The sequence below is a fragment of the Heterodontus francisci genome, chromosome 7 (genome assembly GCF_036365525.1).
Source record: "Heterodontus francisci isolate sHetFra1 chromosome 7, sHetFra1.hap1, whole genome shotgun sequence".
NCBI classification, from domain to species: Eukaryota; Metazoa; Chordata; class Chondrichthyes; order Heterodontiformes; family Heterodontidae; genus Heterodontus; species Heterodontus francisci.
This window is the reverse complement of record NC_090377.1, coordinates 38,909,554-38,925,363: the sequence shown is the minus strand read 5'-3', so window position 1 is coordinate 38,925,363 and position 15,810 is coordinate 38,909,554. Positions and strand designations below refer to the sequence as shown.

General features: G+C 44.0%; 1 protein-coding gene across 2 annotated transcripts in view; it reads right to left on the bottom strand.

Annotated features, from left to right (window-relative positions):
• si:ch211-246m6.5 (von Willebrand factor D and EGF domain-containing protein) overlaps positions 1–15,321 on the bottom strand; it is a 297,063-nt gene extending 281,742 nt beyond the window's left edge. For both annotated transcript variants that reach the window (XM_068035012.1, XM_068035013.1), the window contains exon 1: positions 15,088–15,321. In XM_068035012.1, coding sequence (XP_067891113.1) covers positions 15,088–15,187 — 100 coding nt within the window. In that variant the 5' untranslated portion in view covers positions 15,188–15,321. The remainder of the gene's footprint in view (positions 1–15,087) is intronic.
• Between the last annotated feature and the right edge of the window lie 489 nt (positions 15,322–15,810).

The window sequence follows — 15,810 nt, the reverse complement described above, 5'->3', positions numbered from 1 at the left end:
TGAAGCCAAATGATGCCTTAACCGTCTTCTCAACTTGTCCTGCGAACTTCAACAATTTGTGTACACAGATGCTCATGTCTCTCCTTTCCTGCGTCCCCTTTAAAGCCGTACCATTTAGTTTAGGTTGCCTCTCATTCTTTCTATCAAACTTTGCTGCATTAAATTTCATCTGCCTTGTGTCTTCCCATTTCACCAGTTTGTCTATGTATTCCCGAAGTCTGTACTATCCACCTCACTGTTTACTACATTTGAGTTTCACGTCATCTGCAAACTTTGAAATTATGCCCTATACACCCAAATTCAGATCATTAAAAGTAAAAGTGGTCCCAACACCGACCCTGGAGGACACTACTGCACACTTCCCTCTAGTCTGTCAAACAAACGTTCACCACCACTTTCTGCTTTCTGTCCCTTAGCCAAATTCAGATCCACACAGCCGCCGGTCTTTTGATCCCATGGGCTTCAATTAGAATGCTGCATAGGAAGGCTATCATGGTCAGTATTGCAGATTTTTCTTTTATGAGACAGTATAGGAAAATTCGCAGCTAAAGTTTGAGTCGGGAAAAACAGCTGGCTTAGTGGACAAGGTATTTTGGTGATCACTGAACTAGTAATCCAGAGGCCCAGCAAATGCCCTGGGGATATGCGTTCAAATCCCACCATGGCAGAAGATGAAATTTGAATTCATTAAATTAATCTGGAATTGAAAGCTCGTCTCAGTGATGGTGCCATGAAACTATCATCGATTGTCGTAAAAACCCATCTAGTTCACTAATGTCCTTTAGGGAAGGAAATCTGCTGTCCTTACCTGGTCTGGCCTACATGTGACTCCAGATCCACAGCAATGTGGTTGATTCTCAACTGCCCTATGAAATGGCCTAGCAAGCCACTCAGTTATCAAGGGCAATTAAGGACAGGCAATGAATGCTTGCCTTGCCAGTGATGCCCACATCCCATGCAAAAATTTAAAAAGCCATAATTGAGGAACTAACTGTGAATTCATGTATTCTATTGTTCCTGACAACTTGAGCCACACCTTAATCATACACAGTAGTATTTTTACTACCAGTTGTATCAAAGCTAATAAGGCCAAGGGAGCAACCTGTTCCTCAGGTAAGGTTTTGAGAACCTGAGCATCTGCCCCAGGGCCATCAGCTATTCTAGGATTGAGCTGAGTATAATTTAGCTGGTTGTGTGCTAAATTTGATTCTATTTTTGTAAGTGATTTGAGTCCTAGTGTTTTTTCTGAAAGTATCATCTTTACCAGCTCAGTCTTGTCCGTCAAGATGCAACATATATTTGCTAAAGAGGTACGGTATGTGGGTTGTGCCAGATAGTGGAAACATCTTCCGTCAGTATTTGAATCTGCCAGAGAACAATGCAGTTTTGAATGCAGCTTGGACTTGTATCACTGGTGTGTGTGAGACAGAGAGCGAGAGAGAGCTGGGGTACACTTCCCCATCCTTCTGGTTATTTATTATTCTTTATTTACAAAATATTTTTTTGTAATATCAATTTGTTCTTGAGATGTGGGTGTCAATGGTATTTATTGACCATCCCTCGTTGAGCTGAGGGCATTAAGAGTTAAAAGCAGGAAGTGCTGAAAATACTCAGCAGGTCTGGCAGTATCTCTGCAGAGAGAAACGTCTCATCAGAACTAAAGGGGGGGTGGTGGTGTAGTGGTAATATCACTGGATTAGTAACACCAAGAACCAGGTTAATACTGTGGGGACATGGGTTCAACTCCGACCACAACAGATGGTGGAATTTGAATTCAATTAATAAATCTGGAAATAAAAGTTAGTCTAGTGCTTATAAAATCATTACTGAGTGTTTTAAAAACCCATCTGGTTCACTAATGCTCTTTAGGGAAGAAAATCTTTCCCCACAGCAATGTGGTTAACTCTTAACTGCCCTCTGAAATGGCCTACCAAGCCACTCAGTTGTATCAAACCGCTACAAAGTCTAAGACAAGGAATGAAACCGGCCGGACCACCTGCCATCGACCTAGGCACCGGAAACGGCAAACCAGACCCTGCAAAGTCCTCCTTACTGACATCTGGGAGCTTGTACCAAAATTGGGACAGCTGACCCACAGACTAGTTAAGCAACAGCCTGACACAGTCATATTCACGAAATCATACCTTGCAGACAATGTCCCAGACGCTGCCATCACCATCTCTGCTGGTGAGATAGGACATACCCAGTAGAGATGGCGGCACACTAGTATACAGTTGGGAGAGAGTTGCCTTGGGAGTCCTCACATTGACTCCGGACCCCATGTAGTCTCATGGTATCAGGTCAAACATGGGTACAGAAACCTCCAGCTGATCACCACCTATCCCATGAATGAATTTTTAAAAAACGACCGCTCCCCACCCCCTTCTCAGCTGATGAATCAGTGCATCTCCATGTTGAACACAAATTGGAAGAAGCACAGAGGGTAGCAAGGGCACAAAATGCACTCTGGGCGGGGACTTCAATGTCCACTAGCACCACTATTGACCGAACCCTAAAGGACATAGCTCAGTCCGCAAGCAGGACCCTGAGCTTCCGGTTGCTTGCCATTTCAACACTCCCCCCTGCTCTCATGCTCACATCTCTGTCCTGGGATTGCTGCAGTGTTCCAGTGAACATCAACGCAAGCTCGAGGAACAGCATCTCATCTACCGATTAGGCACACTACAGCCTGCTGGACTGAACATTGAGTTCAATAATTTCAGAGCATGACAGCCCCCCACTTTACTTTCATTTTTAGTCATTTTTAGTATTTTTTCTTCCTTTTTTTTACATTCCTTTTTACATTTTTTACAATCTTTTTTTGCATTTATTTCATTTCATCTTAGTTTGTTCAGTTTGCTTACCCACTGTTTTTTTCAGGTTGTTTTTCTTCAGGTTTGCACTTGCTGCTGTTCAATATTCAGTATATTCACACCTAATCTGTACTAATGCTTTGTCTTTCAACACACCATTAACATATTGTTTGCCTTTGCTCCATGACCTTTTGGTCAGCTATGTGGCCTGGTCCAATCTGCACCTTCTCCTTTGTTATCTCTTGCCCAACCCCCACCTCACTTATTTATAATCTGTGACTTTTCTAATATTTGTCAGTTCCGAAGAAGGGTCACTGACCCGAAACGTTAACTCTGCTTCTCTTTCCACAGATGCTGCCAGACCTGCTGAGTGAATCCAGCATTTCTTGTTTTTGTTGTAGCTGAAATACAAGCTCTGCGGCAACTTGTGAGGGAACCAACAAGCGGGAAAAACATACTTGACGTCATCCTCACCAATCTACCTGTCGCAGATGCATCTGTCCATGACAGTATTGGTAGGAATGACCAACGCACAGTCCCGTCTTCACACTGAGGGTACCCACCATCGTGTTGTGTGGCACTACCACCATGCTAAATGAGATAGATTTCAAACAGATCTAGCAACTCAAAACTGGGCATCCATGAGGCTCTGTGGCCATCAGCAGCAGCAGAATTGTATTCAACAACAATCTGTAAGCTCATGGCACAGCATATCCCCCACTCTACCAGTACCATCAAGCCGGGGGATCAACCCTGGTTCAAAGAAGAGTGCAGAAAGACATGCCAGGAACAGCACCAGGCATACCTCAAAATGAGGTGTCAATCTGGTGAAGCTACAACCCAGGACTATTTGTGTGCCAAACAGCGTAAGCAGCATGCGATAGACAGAGCTAAGCGATCCCATAACCAACGGATCAGATCTAAAATAAAAGCAAAATACTGCGGATGCTGGCGGCACAGTGGCGCAGTGGTTAGCACCGCAGCCTCACAGCTCCAGCAACCCGGTTCAATTCTGGGTACTGCCTGTGTGGAGTTTGCAAGTTCTCCCTGTGTCTGCGTGGGTTTCCTCCAGGTGCTCCGGTTTCCTCCCACATGCCAAAGACTTGCAGGTTGATAGGTTAATTGGCCATTACAAAATTGCTCCTAGTTTAGGTAGGTGGTAGGGAAATATAGGGACAGGTGGGGATGTGGTAGGAATATGGAATTCGTGTAGGATTAGTATAAATGGGTGGTTGATGGTCGGCACAGACAAGGTGGGCCGAAGGACCTGTTTCAGTGCTGTATCTCTAAACTAAACTAAACTAAAAACAAGAAATGCTAGAACCACTCAGCTGAGTGGTTCCAGCATTTCTTGTTTTAATTTTGGATCAGATCTAAGCTCTGCAGTAATGCCACATCCAGTCGTGAATGGTGGTGGACAATTAAACAACGAACTGGAAGAGCTGGCTCCACAAATATCCCCATCCTCAATGATGGGGGAGGCCAGCACATCAGTGCGAAAGACAAGGCTGAAGCAGCTGCAACAATCTTCAGCCAGAAGTGCCGAGTGGATGATCCATCTCGGCCTCCTCCTGAAGTCTCCAGCATCACAGATGCCAGACTTCAGCCAATTTGATTCACTCCACGTGATATCAAGAAACGGCTGAAGGCGCTGGATACTTCAAAGGCTACAGTCCTGACACATTCCGGCAATAGTACTGAAGACCTGTGCTCCAGAACTTGCTGTGCCCCTAGCCAAGCTGTTCCAGTACAGCTACAACACTGGCATCTACACGGCAATATGGAAAATTGCCCAGGTGTCCTATACACAACAAACAGGACAAATCCAACACGGCCAATTACCACCCATCAGCCTACTCTCAATCATCAGTAAAGTGATGGAAGGTGTCATCAACTGTGCTATCATGTGACACTTGCTTAACAATAACCCGTTCAGTGATGCTCAGTTTGGGTTCTGGCAGAGCCACTCAGCTCCTGACCTCACTACAGCCTTGGTTCAAACATGGACAAAAGAGCTGAACTCAAGAGATGAGGTGACAAGAGAGTGACTGCCCTTGACATCAAGGCAGCATTTGACCGAGTATGGCATCAAGGAGCCTCAGCAAAACTGGAGTCAATGGAAATCAGGAGGAAAATTCCCTGCTGGCTGGAGTCATACCTAGCGCAAAGGAAGATGGCTGTGGTTGTTGGAGGGCAATCATCTCAGCTCCAGGACATCACTGCAGGAGTTCCTCACGATCGTGTCTTAGGTCCAACCATCTTCAGCTGCTTCATCAATGACCTTCCTTCAATCATAAGGTCAGAAGTAGGGATGTTTGCTGCTGTCTGCACAATGTTCAGCACCATTTGCGACTCCTTAGAAACTGAAGCAGTCCGTGTAGAAATGCAGCAAGAGCTGGACAATATCCAGGCTTGGGCTGATAAGTGGCAAGCAATATTCGCACTACACAAGTACCGGGCAATGACCATCTCCAACAAGAGGGAATCTAACCACGGAACCATAGAAAAGTTATGGCAACCATCTCCCCATGACATTCAATGGCATTACGATCACAAAATCACCCACTATCAACTTCCTGGGGGTTACCATTGACCAGAAACTAAGGAGCCATATAAATACCATGGCTACAAGAGAAGGTCAGAGGCTAGGAATCCTGTGGCGAGTAACTCACCTCCTTACTCGCCAAAGTCTGTCCACCATCTACAAGGCACAAATCAGGAGTGTGATGGAATACTCTCCACTTGCCTGGATGGCTGCAGCTCCAACAACACTCAAGAAGCTCAACACCATCCAGGACAAACCAACCCGATTGATTGACACCCCAACCACAAACATTCACTCCCTCCACTACTGACGCACAGTGGCAGCAGTGTGTACCATCTACACGATGCACTGCCGCAAATCACCAAGGCTCCTTAGACAGCACCTTCCAAACCCACGACATCCGCCACCTAGAAGGACAAGGGCAGCAGATGCATGGGAACACCGCCACCTGCAAGTTCTTCTCCAAGCCACACACCATCCTGACTTGGAACTATATTGCCGTTCCTTTACCGTCGCTGGGTCAAAGTCCTGGAACTCCCTTCCAAACAGCATTGTGGGTGTACCTACCCCACGTGGATTGCAGCAGTTCAGGAGGCTGCATACCACCACCTTCTCAAGGGCAATTAGGGATGGGCAATAAATGCTGGTCTAGCCAGCGACGCCCACATCCCATGAATGAATATTTTAAAAAATACAGTCTGTTATACTGGTAACTATTTCTTTGGATGAGAAATAGCACTCTACGGTATTAAATATGGCCAGCTAGGCTGCTGAAGAAGTCTGGATCTATTGACTGATTGCCTTGTATGGCTATCCAATCTTTCACTTCAAGTTGGAGACAACTTAGCTATGTCATGCAGTGAAACCTTGTGGTTGATTTTTCTTTCATGATACCAGTGAAAATTCACATGGTCAGCAGTTCCAAGGTAAGTGCTTTGAAATGATCAGGCTTTCAGTGAACTAAATCTGTAAATAAGCATTATCTGTAAGTAAGGGTCTGAAAGAATGTAAAATAGGGAATCTTGGTAAGGTGCTTGAAATGATTCATGTTGCCTGTGCATTTCATCTGCAGTCAGGTCAGAAACTTGATACCAAATGTAGCCTCCTGCTAGTTCATTCAATGCACCTGAATAATTGCCCTTCAGTGTGGTACTTAAGTCTCCACATACAAATACATATAATGGTGTTGTCACAGCACATTGTCATAATACTAGTTTCCACTGTTGAGGGCTACTCATTATCCATCCTACTTTAAACTTGGTAACCAGTTTCCACAAACTATTGTGTGGAATATCCTCAATGTTAGATTAGGACACAAAATACCAGGATAAATTTGCCACTTCTTCAGCTCACAGTTTCTCCTGCCGTAAACATGCATCAGAAAATTATACACAGGCAGTTCAACTTTCTACCCATTCATTTTAATGGACGGAAAATCTAGGCTCCCCATGATGAACTTTTTTTTAAATTCATTTTCAGGATGTTATAGAGTCATAGAGTTATACAGCACAGAAACAGGCCCTTCGGCCCATCGTGTCTGTGCCAGCCATCAAGCACCTAACTATTCTAATCCCATTTTCCAGCACTTGGCCCGTAGCCTTGTATGCTATGGCTATGCGATGTTATTAATGGCAAGACTGACATTTATCACCCATCCCTATTTCACTTGAGAAGGTGACAGTGGTCATTTGTTCACTAGGCTGCTAGAAAGGGAAATTAAGAGCCAACCACATTGGTGTGAGTCTGTAAAGGACAACAGATTTCCTTCCATAAATAATATTCGTCAAGTAATGGGTTTTTACAATAGTCTGTTACTTTGCAGCTTTTTTTTATTTCCAGATATTTTAAACTGAATTCAATTCTCAAGCTGCCATGGTGGCATTTCAACTTGTAGGTTTTTTTATCATGCCCACATGATCACCATGCAGCATATGCTGCATGCCCCTAATTAGCCTGGCAGTGGGACTGCACAAAATCGCTCCACTAATCTCATTACCATTTAATTGCCGAGCTGCTTGCACCATTCATGTCCCCAGAGGCACGTCGTGGTCAGGGGCTGCAGAGTGGGTGGTGGTGGTGGAGGTGAGGCAGCACGTCAGTCGGCTCAGACACCGGCCAAGAACCGCACTCCCCCACCCCCCTCCCCAGGGTAGGGGGGTGAGGCGAGCAATTGGGAGGGAGGGGGGGCAAACAATGATCGGCAGCTACCCGTGGAGTTAATGTAGAGCCTCTCCCACTTCACATTGTCTTTTGAATGGCAGCCTCTTGTAGTTCATTGAAAAACTGTTGGTTTTACTGCTGTGCATGATGCACACTGCAATCATTCGCCGACTAATTTTGCAAAGAGGCCTGAAACAAGCATTAAGACCCAATTTTCATATACAGTTACCTGATGCCAGCTTCAGATGTGTGTCAGCCATGATCTATTTGAATGGTGCAGCAGGCTCGATGGGCTGAATGGCCTACTCCTGCACCGATGTTCTTATGTCCATGACATCTGCAAAGGAGACCTAATCTGCATAGTGGGCTGTGCACTTCTGGCACAGAATGAGTGCATGCTCCTTATCCGTCATATTGGACTGATAGGCACCTAATGCCTGCAAAAATGACACAGTGTGATCCAATTTCTAGGCCATGTTGTCTGGATTACTAGTGAAGTAACATAACCACTACACTACTGTACCCCTATTGCTTCATATTTGCCCCGGTCAGTGAGGCCTTGCACTGGGGGCACAAAACTGGAAAAGTTATCCTGAATATTTTTCCTAATCTCTTTCTCTCCTTCAAATGAACCTGAACTCTATAACGATAACTTTTGCCAGCCTGGATCACATGATCTCCTATCTCAAACAGTGACACATGAGATTCAACTCAGTACAGTGTGCAGCTGGTCATGGAGGAGCTACACCTTTCATGTGCAATTTAAGGCACCAGCTTCATTGTGGCCTTCAATCTCTGCTTTATATCTGTGGATGGGGGTGCGGGGAGGGGTGTGAAACAGTTAGACTTTTTGCCCATTTCCTGCTCTTTGTAGCAGATACCAAGATTCCATTCCCCTATCTTTGGTAAAGTCTCACCTAACGGAGGGGACAGTAATGCAGTTCTGGTTGTTGCATGTGTTACGACCAGGTGAGAAAGAGGTCTAGGGTTCCCTTTCAGCCTTCACCTGGTCTTACTGCAACAGGGTTTAATTTTAAACACATCATGTTTTTTGCGCCCCCTTGGTGAATCCTTGTTCACGGCTTTCCAATTATAAGGCAAAGAAACCAGCACAAACAGGCTTTCTTAGGTTTAAAGAAGAAAAGCTGAAATGTATTAAACTTACACTCTGATTCGGTTAACACCTATGGATACACGACGTGCCCACGCTAGCATGCATACGCGATACACACATGAAAATAGAGAGAGAAAAGAGCAGAAGAAAAATAAAGTGAAAAAGTTGAGGCAATATCTGAAGAGTTTTTGTTATGGTTCTTCGAGCTCACTGTAGAGTCCTTGATTGTAGGTAGACCTTGTTGTACGTTGGGGCTCAGTATTCTTCTTAAACCTTGTTCACTGTAGGAAACTTTTCTCTCTTGGGGTTCATGTGCCTTCAATGGATTCAGAGGCGTGTGAGAAAGAGATGGGAGCAGACAGAAGAGAGATCTTCTCAGTCCAGGAGCAAACAGACATTCTGCCTTCAAACTCTGTGGCCAATTCAAAACAAAACCCTGGAACAGTCATGTGACCATCTGGTCTAACCAGTCCTCGCCCTTGTAGACTGTATCCTTCTTAGCAGTCCCTAGGATATGCTTCCTCACCTTCAATGTCTGTTAGTATGTAAATGTTTTACTTTCCAGCCACGGCTGATCTGTTTAACAAGTCATTTCCTCGCTCCAACAACAGTTAAAAATCAATGTTCATGACAAAATTGATGTGCCTCATTCTTGGCAGGTGGGGGCCTAGCATGACAGATGCTGTCCAGCTGTTCATCAGAATCCTTCCTCCTGCACTCACAGCCCACTCGGTAGTTGCTAATCAGAATCATCCCTTCTCCTCCCAGCTCTACTACCCAGGCACCCTCTCCACCCTGGTTCCTCCCTTCCTCTTGTATATCTTCTTCATCTTCCTTTCAACATTACTGTATCTTCCCTGCAACCTTTGACATAGAATCATAGAATGGTTACAGCACAGAAGGAGGCCATTCAGCTCATTGTGTCCGTGCCAGCTCTCTGCATGAACAACTTGGTTAGTCCCACTCTCCCGCCTTTCCCCATAGCCCTGCAAATCCTCTCTCTTCAGGTAATTATCCAATTTCCTTTTGAAAGCTATGACTCAATCTGCCTCCACCGTACTCGCAGGCAGGGCATTCCAGATCCTAATCACTGGGTCTGTAAATACGTTTTTCCTCATGTCGCCTTTGGTTCTTTTGCCATTCACCTAAGATCGGTGTCCTCTGGTTCTTGACGTTTTTGCCAATGGGAACATTTTCTCTCTATCAACACTCTGGACCTCTAATGATTTTGAACACCTCTGTCAAATCTCTTCTTCTCGAAGGAGAACAGCCCTATTTTCTCCAATTTATTCTTGTAACTGAAGTTCCTCAACCCTGGAACCATTCTTGTGAACATTTTCTGCATCCGCTCTAGTGCTTTCACATCCTTTCAAAAGTGTGATGCCCAGAATTGGACACAATACTCCAGTTAAGGTCGGATCAGTGACTTAGAAACATAGAAAATAGGAGCAGGAGTAGGCCATTCGGCCCTTCGAGCCTGCTCCACCATTCATTATAATCATGACTGATCATCCAACTCAGTAGCCTGTTCCCACCTTCTCCCCATACCCTTTGATCCCTTTAGACCCAAGAGCTATATCTAACTCCTTCTTGAAAACATACAATGTTTTGGCCTCAACTGCTTTCTGTGGTAGCGAATTCCACAGGCTCACCACTCTCTGGGTGAAGAAATTTCTCCGCATCTCAGTGCTGAAAGGTTTACCCCATATCCTTAGACTATGACCCCTGGTTCTGGACTTATAAAGGTTCACCGTAACTTCCATGCTTTTGTACTCTGTTTCCTCTATTTTTAAAGACCAGAATCCCATATGACTTTTTAACTATTTTCGCAACCTGCTCTGCCACATTTAACGATTTATGCACACATACCCCCAGGTCCCACTGCTCCAGCCCATACCATCCTCCTCTAACATCTCTCCTGCTCTAACCAGTTCAACAGAACTTTCTAATCATTGGCAGTGCTTCTCCAAATCTGGCTTCTCTGCAGCATTACTTCCAGAATCCTACAAAGAATCATCCTTTGCTCCCTCCTCTTCCTGCCATTTAGCAACTTCATCTACAGAAAGGGATCAGCTTCTGCACGTACGCTGGAAACATCCAGTTCCTACTCTCTTGACCATTCCATAGCCTCTTGACCATTCAGTCCCGGATGAGTCAGAATTTCCTCCCGTCAAATTTTGGGAAGGCTGAAGCCATTGAATTTGACTTCTTCCACAAGTTCCACCCCCCCAGTACGGCCACTGAACCAGATTGTTTGCAATCTCAGCATCCTATTCGACCCTGAGGTGAGATTTTGACGCATATCTTCTCCATCATAAAGATCACCTAGTTTGGCCTTTGTAACATCACTAATCGCTTCCTCTGCACTTCTGCTGCTGAAACCCTGATGCCTATATTACCTCCACATTCAACTGTTACAATGCTCTCTTGGCTGGTGTCCTAACCTCCGTCCTCCTTCACCACATCAAAATCTTGCTGCCTGTGTCCTAGCCCACACCAAATCCCATGCACACATCACCCCCGTCCTTGCTGACCTACACTGGTTTCCAGTCCCCCAACAGCTTAAATTTAAATTTCTAATCCTTGTGTTTAAATCTTTTCACACCCTCCACCCTCTGGAGGAAATTCTGGACCGCATTTTATTCTGGTGATGGAACCCGCCTCAGTCCTCCATTAGACCCTGTAACTATTTAATGGCAGGTAGCCAAGTAACTGCCTGCCATTGGGGATGCTGTCCCTTGAAGGGACAAGCTCTCATCTCCAGAGCTGCCAGCTAATCGGAAGGCCAGCAGCTCTGCAGGACTGGCAGTGACCACTGAGAGCAGTGGGGCCTGCCTATATGGCCCCAAAGACCCCGACCCCACTCGCTTCTTCCAGGGTTTCTCCTCTTCTCAATAGTGCAGGACTTGCTGCAGTATTGGCAGTGACCACTGAGAGCAGTGGTCACTGCGAATACTGCAGCAAGTCCTGCACTATTGAGAAGAGGAGAAAACCCTGGAAGAAGCGAGTGGGGTCGGGGTCTTTGGGGCCATATAGGCAGGCCCCAGTGATAGGGTGGGGTTGGTGAAAGTGGGGGGAGGGATCTTACTGGGAGTGGGGGGGGGGCAGTCATAACTGGGGGGCCCTTGTGGGGCCCTGGATTGCCCCCATAGGATAGACCCACCGACCCCACTAGGAGGCCGCAGTAGCTCCACATGGCAGCGGGCCCCTCTTCCTTCAATAAAATTGAAGTGCAGATGGAAAGCGGCACTTACATGGCCATTTGACCATTTAAGGACTTCAACTGGCCTGGGGCGGGAAGGCTGTCCTCAGCTTTCCCCGCCCCAGACAAAACGACAAGGGCCAGGGCAACATAAGGAATGGCGCCCTCTGCCATTTTGTTTGTCTCCCTCCACCCCACCCCCTGTCTCCAAGGGCAGAATAAAATCGTGCCCTCTGTCACATCCAAGCCTGGTTCTAGAAACTCCACTCTGGACTCTTTTCTCCTGTAACTCTGACCTCTTTGTATATCCTCCCATTCCTTTATCCCACGATTGGTGGCTGCACCTTCAGGCACCTTGGCTTCATGCTCTGAAGGTCCTTCCCTAAACACCCTGGTCTCAACCTCTATCTCTGCCTCTAAAACCACTTTTTTTGACCACGTTTTTGATTGCTCCTCTTAATATATCTTTCTTTGATTTGAGATTCTATTTTCTGGTTTTGCTTCTATGAAGCATCTTGGTGATATATTTCTATCTTAAAGGCACTATACAATTGCAAATAATTGCTGCTGTTGGTTTCTCAGTGCATTGTTTTGCTCTGATTTTAATTCAGGAAGTTGTATGTGCTTCTCTGGAACTTTATGGAAATAAAGTATTGGTGTCCAAAATTGAATGAAGGAATTCAGTAAAATAGGCTAAATCCATTATGTAAATGTTCTTTGACCTTAGGGGCAGGTGGAGAGCACCTGAGATCTTTTCACAGCATAAGTGCTCTGCCTATCTATAACACTGTCCCAGATTTCGCAGTAGTAATGATGGTGAAATGGTTAGTGTTCACCATCAATACTCTTCTGAAACTGACAGCAACTTCCGGAGTCTGCACATGAGCAGTTAAATGCAGAATCCAGAAGTTGCTGTCAGTGATTCTACGCTTCTCCATGAGGGCGTGCTGTTGACAACCCCACAGACTGCAGTGAATAAGAAATCACTAAACTGACGAGAACTTGCACTTTTTCATTATCAGTTCAAATGTAAAAACCCTTGAAAAAGTTACACTTTGTTGAATGAGGTATAACTGGGTTTTTAATGGTGTACTAAGTTCATAATTACTGCCGAAAAACCTCTCTGGCCCTGAAAATACTAATTTTATTCTTGTGAAATGTCAAATTCCTTCATTCCGATGAAAAATGTGCACATATTTTAAAACAACATATTTTTAAAAGAATGTTTATATCTCAGCTTCTACCTTAATCCCATATGAATACCCCAATCATTTATTTCACTCTCTGTAGAATGATATTAAGAAGTGAAGCATAATCCGTGCAGTTTACTTCTTGATTTTTTTTGTCTGTGAGAATGCTTCAATGTGATTGGCTGCATACCATGTTTGATGACATCACTGCTAATGGATACCTGGAGATCTCCTTGACTTGGTGCCAGCTTCAAACTAATGTTGGGAAAGGGGAAATCCATGTCATAGAGATCTTTGTGGGTAGTTTTCTTTGAGGTCAGTGGCGAGTACAGCAAAGTCCAGGCCATTAACTCTCTTAATAGCTTGGATCTTTCTGATGCTTTTTATGTCCTTATACTGTTACTTTTTTCTTTGCTGAAAAAGGCAGCAGTAATATTTAGTAATCACTGATGTCTTTCCAAACTCAATTAAGGCTTTCTTTCCGAAGGCTACTCCTGCTCATTGTTCCAATTCAAATCATACGCAATCATAAAATAAAAATTAAAAAACCTATCACAGGGAATCTGATGAATTCTGACACCTCCTTTCTTCAACAGCCACAATTAGGTGAACAATTTTTTGTTGCTTCCAAAGTTAAACAAGTCACAAAAATCAAACTACCTCAGCTGACTCAGCTTTATTTGCTTGCACTTGTATAAGATTATGGTATTCTGTGCCGAAGATAACTAAGTGTGCACTGCTAAAACATGCAGAAAAAACTATATGAAGTACTGAGTCAACAGATAGTTTGATCAATATGAATATCTGTTTCTAGATGTAGTTTAGCAAATTTGTAAGTTTTCATTTGGCTTTCTTTTTATGACCAGAAATACACATGCTTCATAAGTTCCCAATACGTATATCAACAGATGTGTCAAAGTTAGCAGTGAATTATCATTAATTTCTATCTAACAATGGCAGTGGCTACATAGCAGTCACTGGTCAGTTATGATCAACTTTATGACAGGGGAAATTTTCTGTAGTTACTTGATGGCAGTAACATCTTCCATAGTATAAAATTATAGTCCAATTTTAAAACAAATTCAGGTTTCGACATCAGAAATACGGACCTATAAAAAAGTGTTTCTTTTTTAATCCACAATTCCGAGCTCCCAAGTGCCATGTCTCGATTCAACGCCAGAGTGAGTCAATGTCTGTCAAGCTTTGAAGTTTGATCAAAAGTTTACTGCAGTCACAATAAACACCTCTTTCGACTGATTGTGTAGCAGTTTCATTTTAATAAAGGTATAGGTAATTGATCAAAGTAAACAGTGGGAATTAAACAAAGCCCATTAAAACAAATCAGCATAAAACTTTGGGATGGCTTTGATTTTATAATGTTGACAACACTGTCAATACCACACAATAAACGGGCGCCTGCGGTGATTAATATCGCGCCTGGTCCGCACCTTACAGAAGCACGCTGATTTTGTTTGGTTTGGTCAAATATTGCAATCTGGGGAAATGCATTGAGTTTCTTCAGACCATTCGTCTAAGATTATAAATGCATGTACATAGCCCATCAAAAAAACACAGCTGACAACGTGCCCCTACCAAGAGCATTGTAAAATCAGCACCTTTCATTGTGCTCTTTATCTAATACCCGCATCCTCTTCATTGCATTTTGTGTCTTTTCAACTTTTTTCGACCCCCCCCACCCCCCCAAACCCCCGTTGACTGCAAGTTGTGCCGGCGACCTCCCAAGATTTAGGCACAACAAAAGACAGCCATCAAACTGCCTTCAACCTTCTCACAGGGAAAACTTGCAACTGACACACTCATGTATGTATCTTTCCTATCCGCTGAAAGTAAAATAGCAGAATGCAGCTGCCAACTCTTATAACGCAGAGTGATTAAGCGTTTTGAGATCCAACATCAACACAATATCTTTTTGACAGACGCATTAATCATTCCTCACATTTCTACGCAAAATAATTTGTGTGAAAAAATATTTTTAAAAAACACTTATGCAGAAGTTATCTTAAAAGGCACATTCGCCTTTAAAAAAACAAGCTCAATCTTACCAAACTGGGCAAAAGATATCCACACGGTGACTAGAAAAAGCCCAAGGAACTGATAGGAACCAGATGATGCTAGCAGAGGAAAATTGAACAGGAGACCCATGGTGAATTCAGCGTTTCATTTGCGCCACGATATTCCCCATGAACCGCTGAGTCCTTGTTGATTCCAAGCAGGATCCCATCAAAAAGCTGCAGAAAGTCAGCGAGCGCAGTCAGTCGGCGCCATGCAATCCTGGGTTGGTGTCAGATCGCAATAATCCTGCAGAGGGCTCACAACATTCCGAGACAGGAAAAACGTGCTCATGTGTCCAGCCCATTGAGATCTTCAGTAACAGATATGGTTAAAAAGCATACCTCACTGTATAAATTGCAAAGGACAGCACTGCATGACTATTTCACATCACGTTATATTAGATAGGTAGATCTCATTCTGTTAATTTAAATATTAGATGGTAGCTCTCAATCTGTTCATTGTTTTAAATTAGATTTAAGGTGGGAAGCGTCTGAGACTAATACAGTGTCGTTCATTGTGCAATTGTCTTACTGTATATTTTGCTTTATGTCCAGTCGTACACGTCTAGAGAGGACAATATTTTCCTTTTTTCTGTTGCTATTTCCAAATACTAGCAAATGGTAAAAAAACATAATTTTGAATCATGAAATTCATTAACTAATTCCATTACTCATAACAGAGGAAAAAGCCAATCCTCTACTTGTAATAGTGAT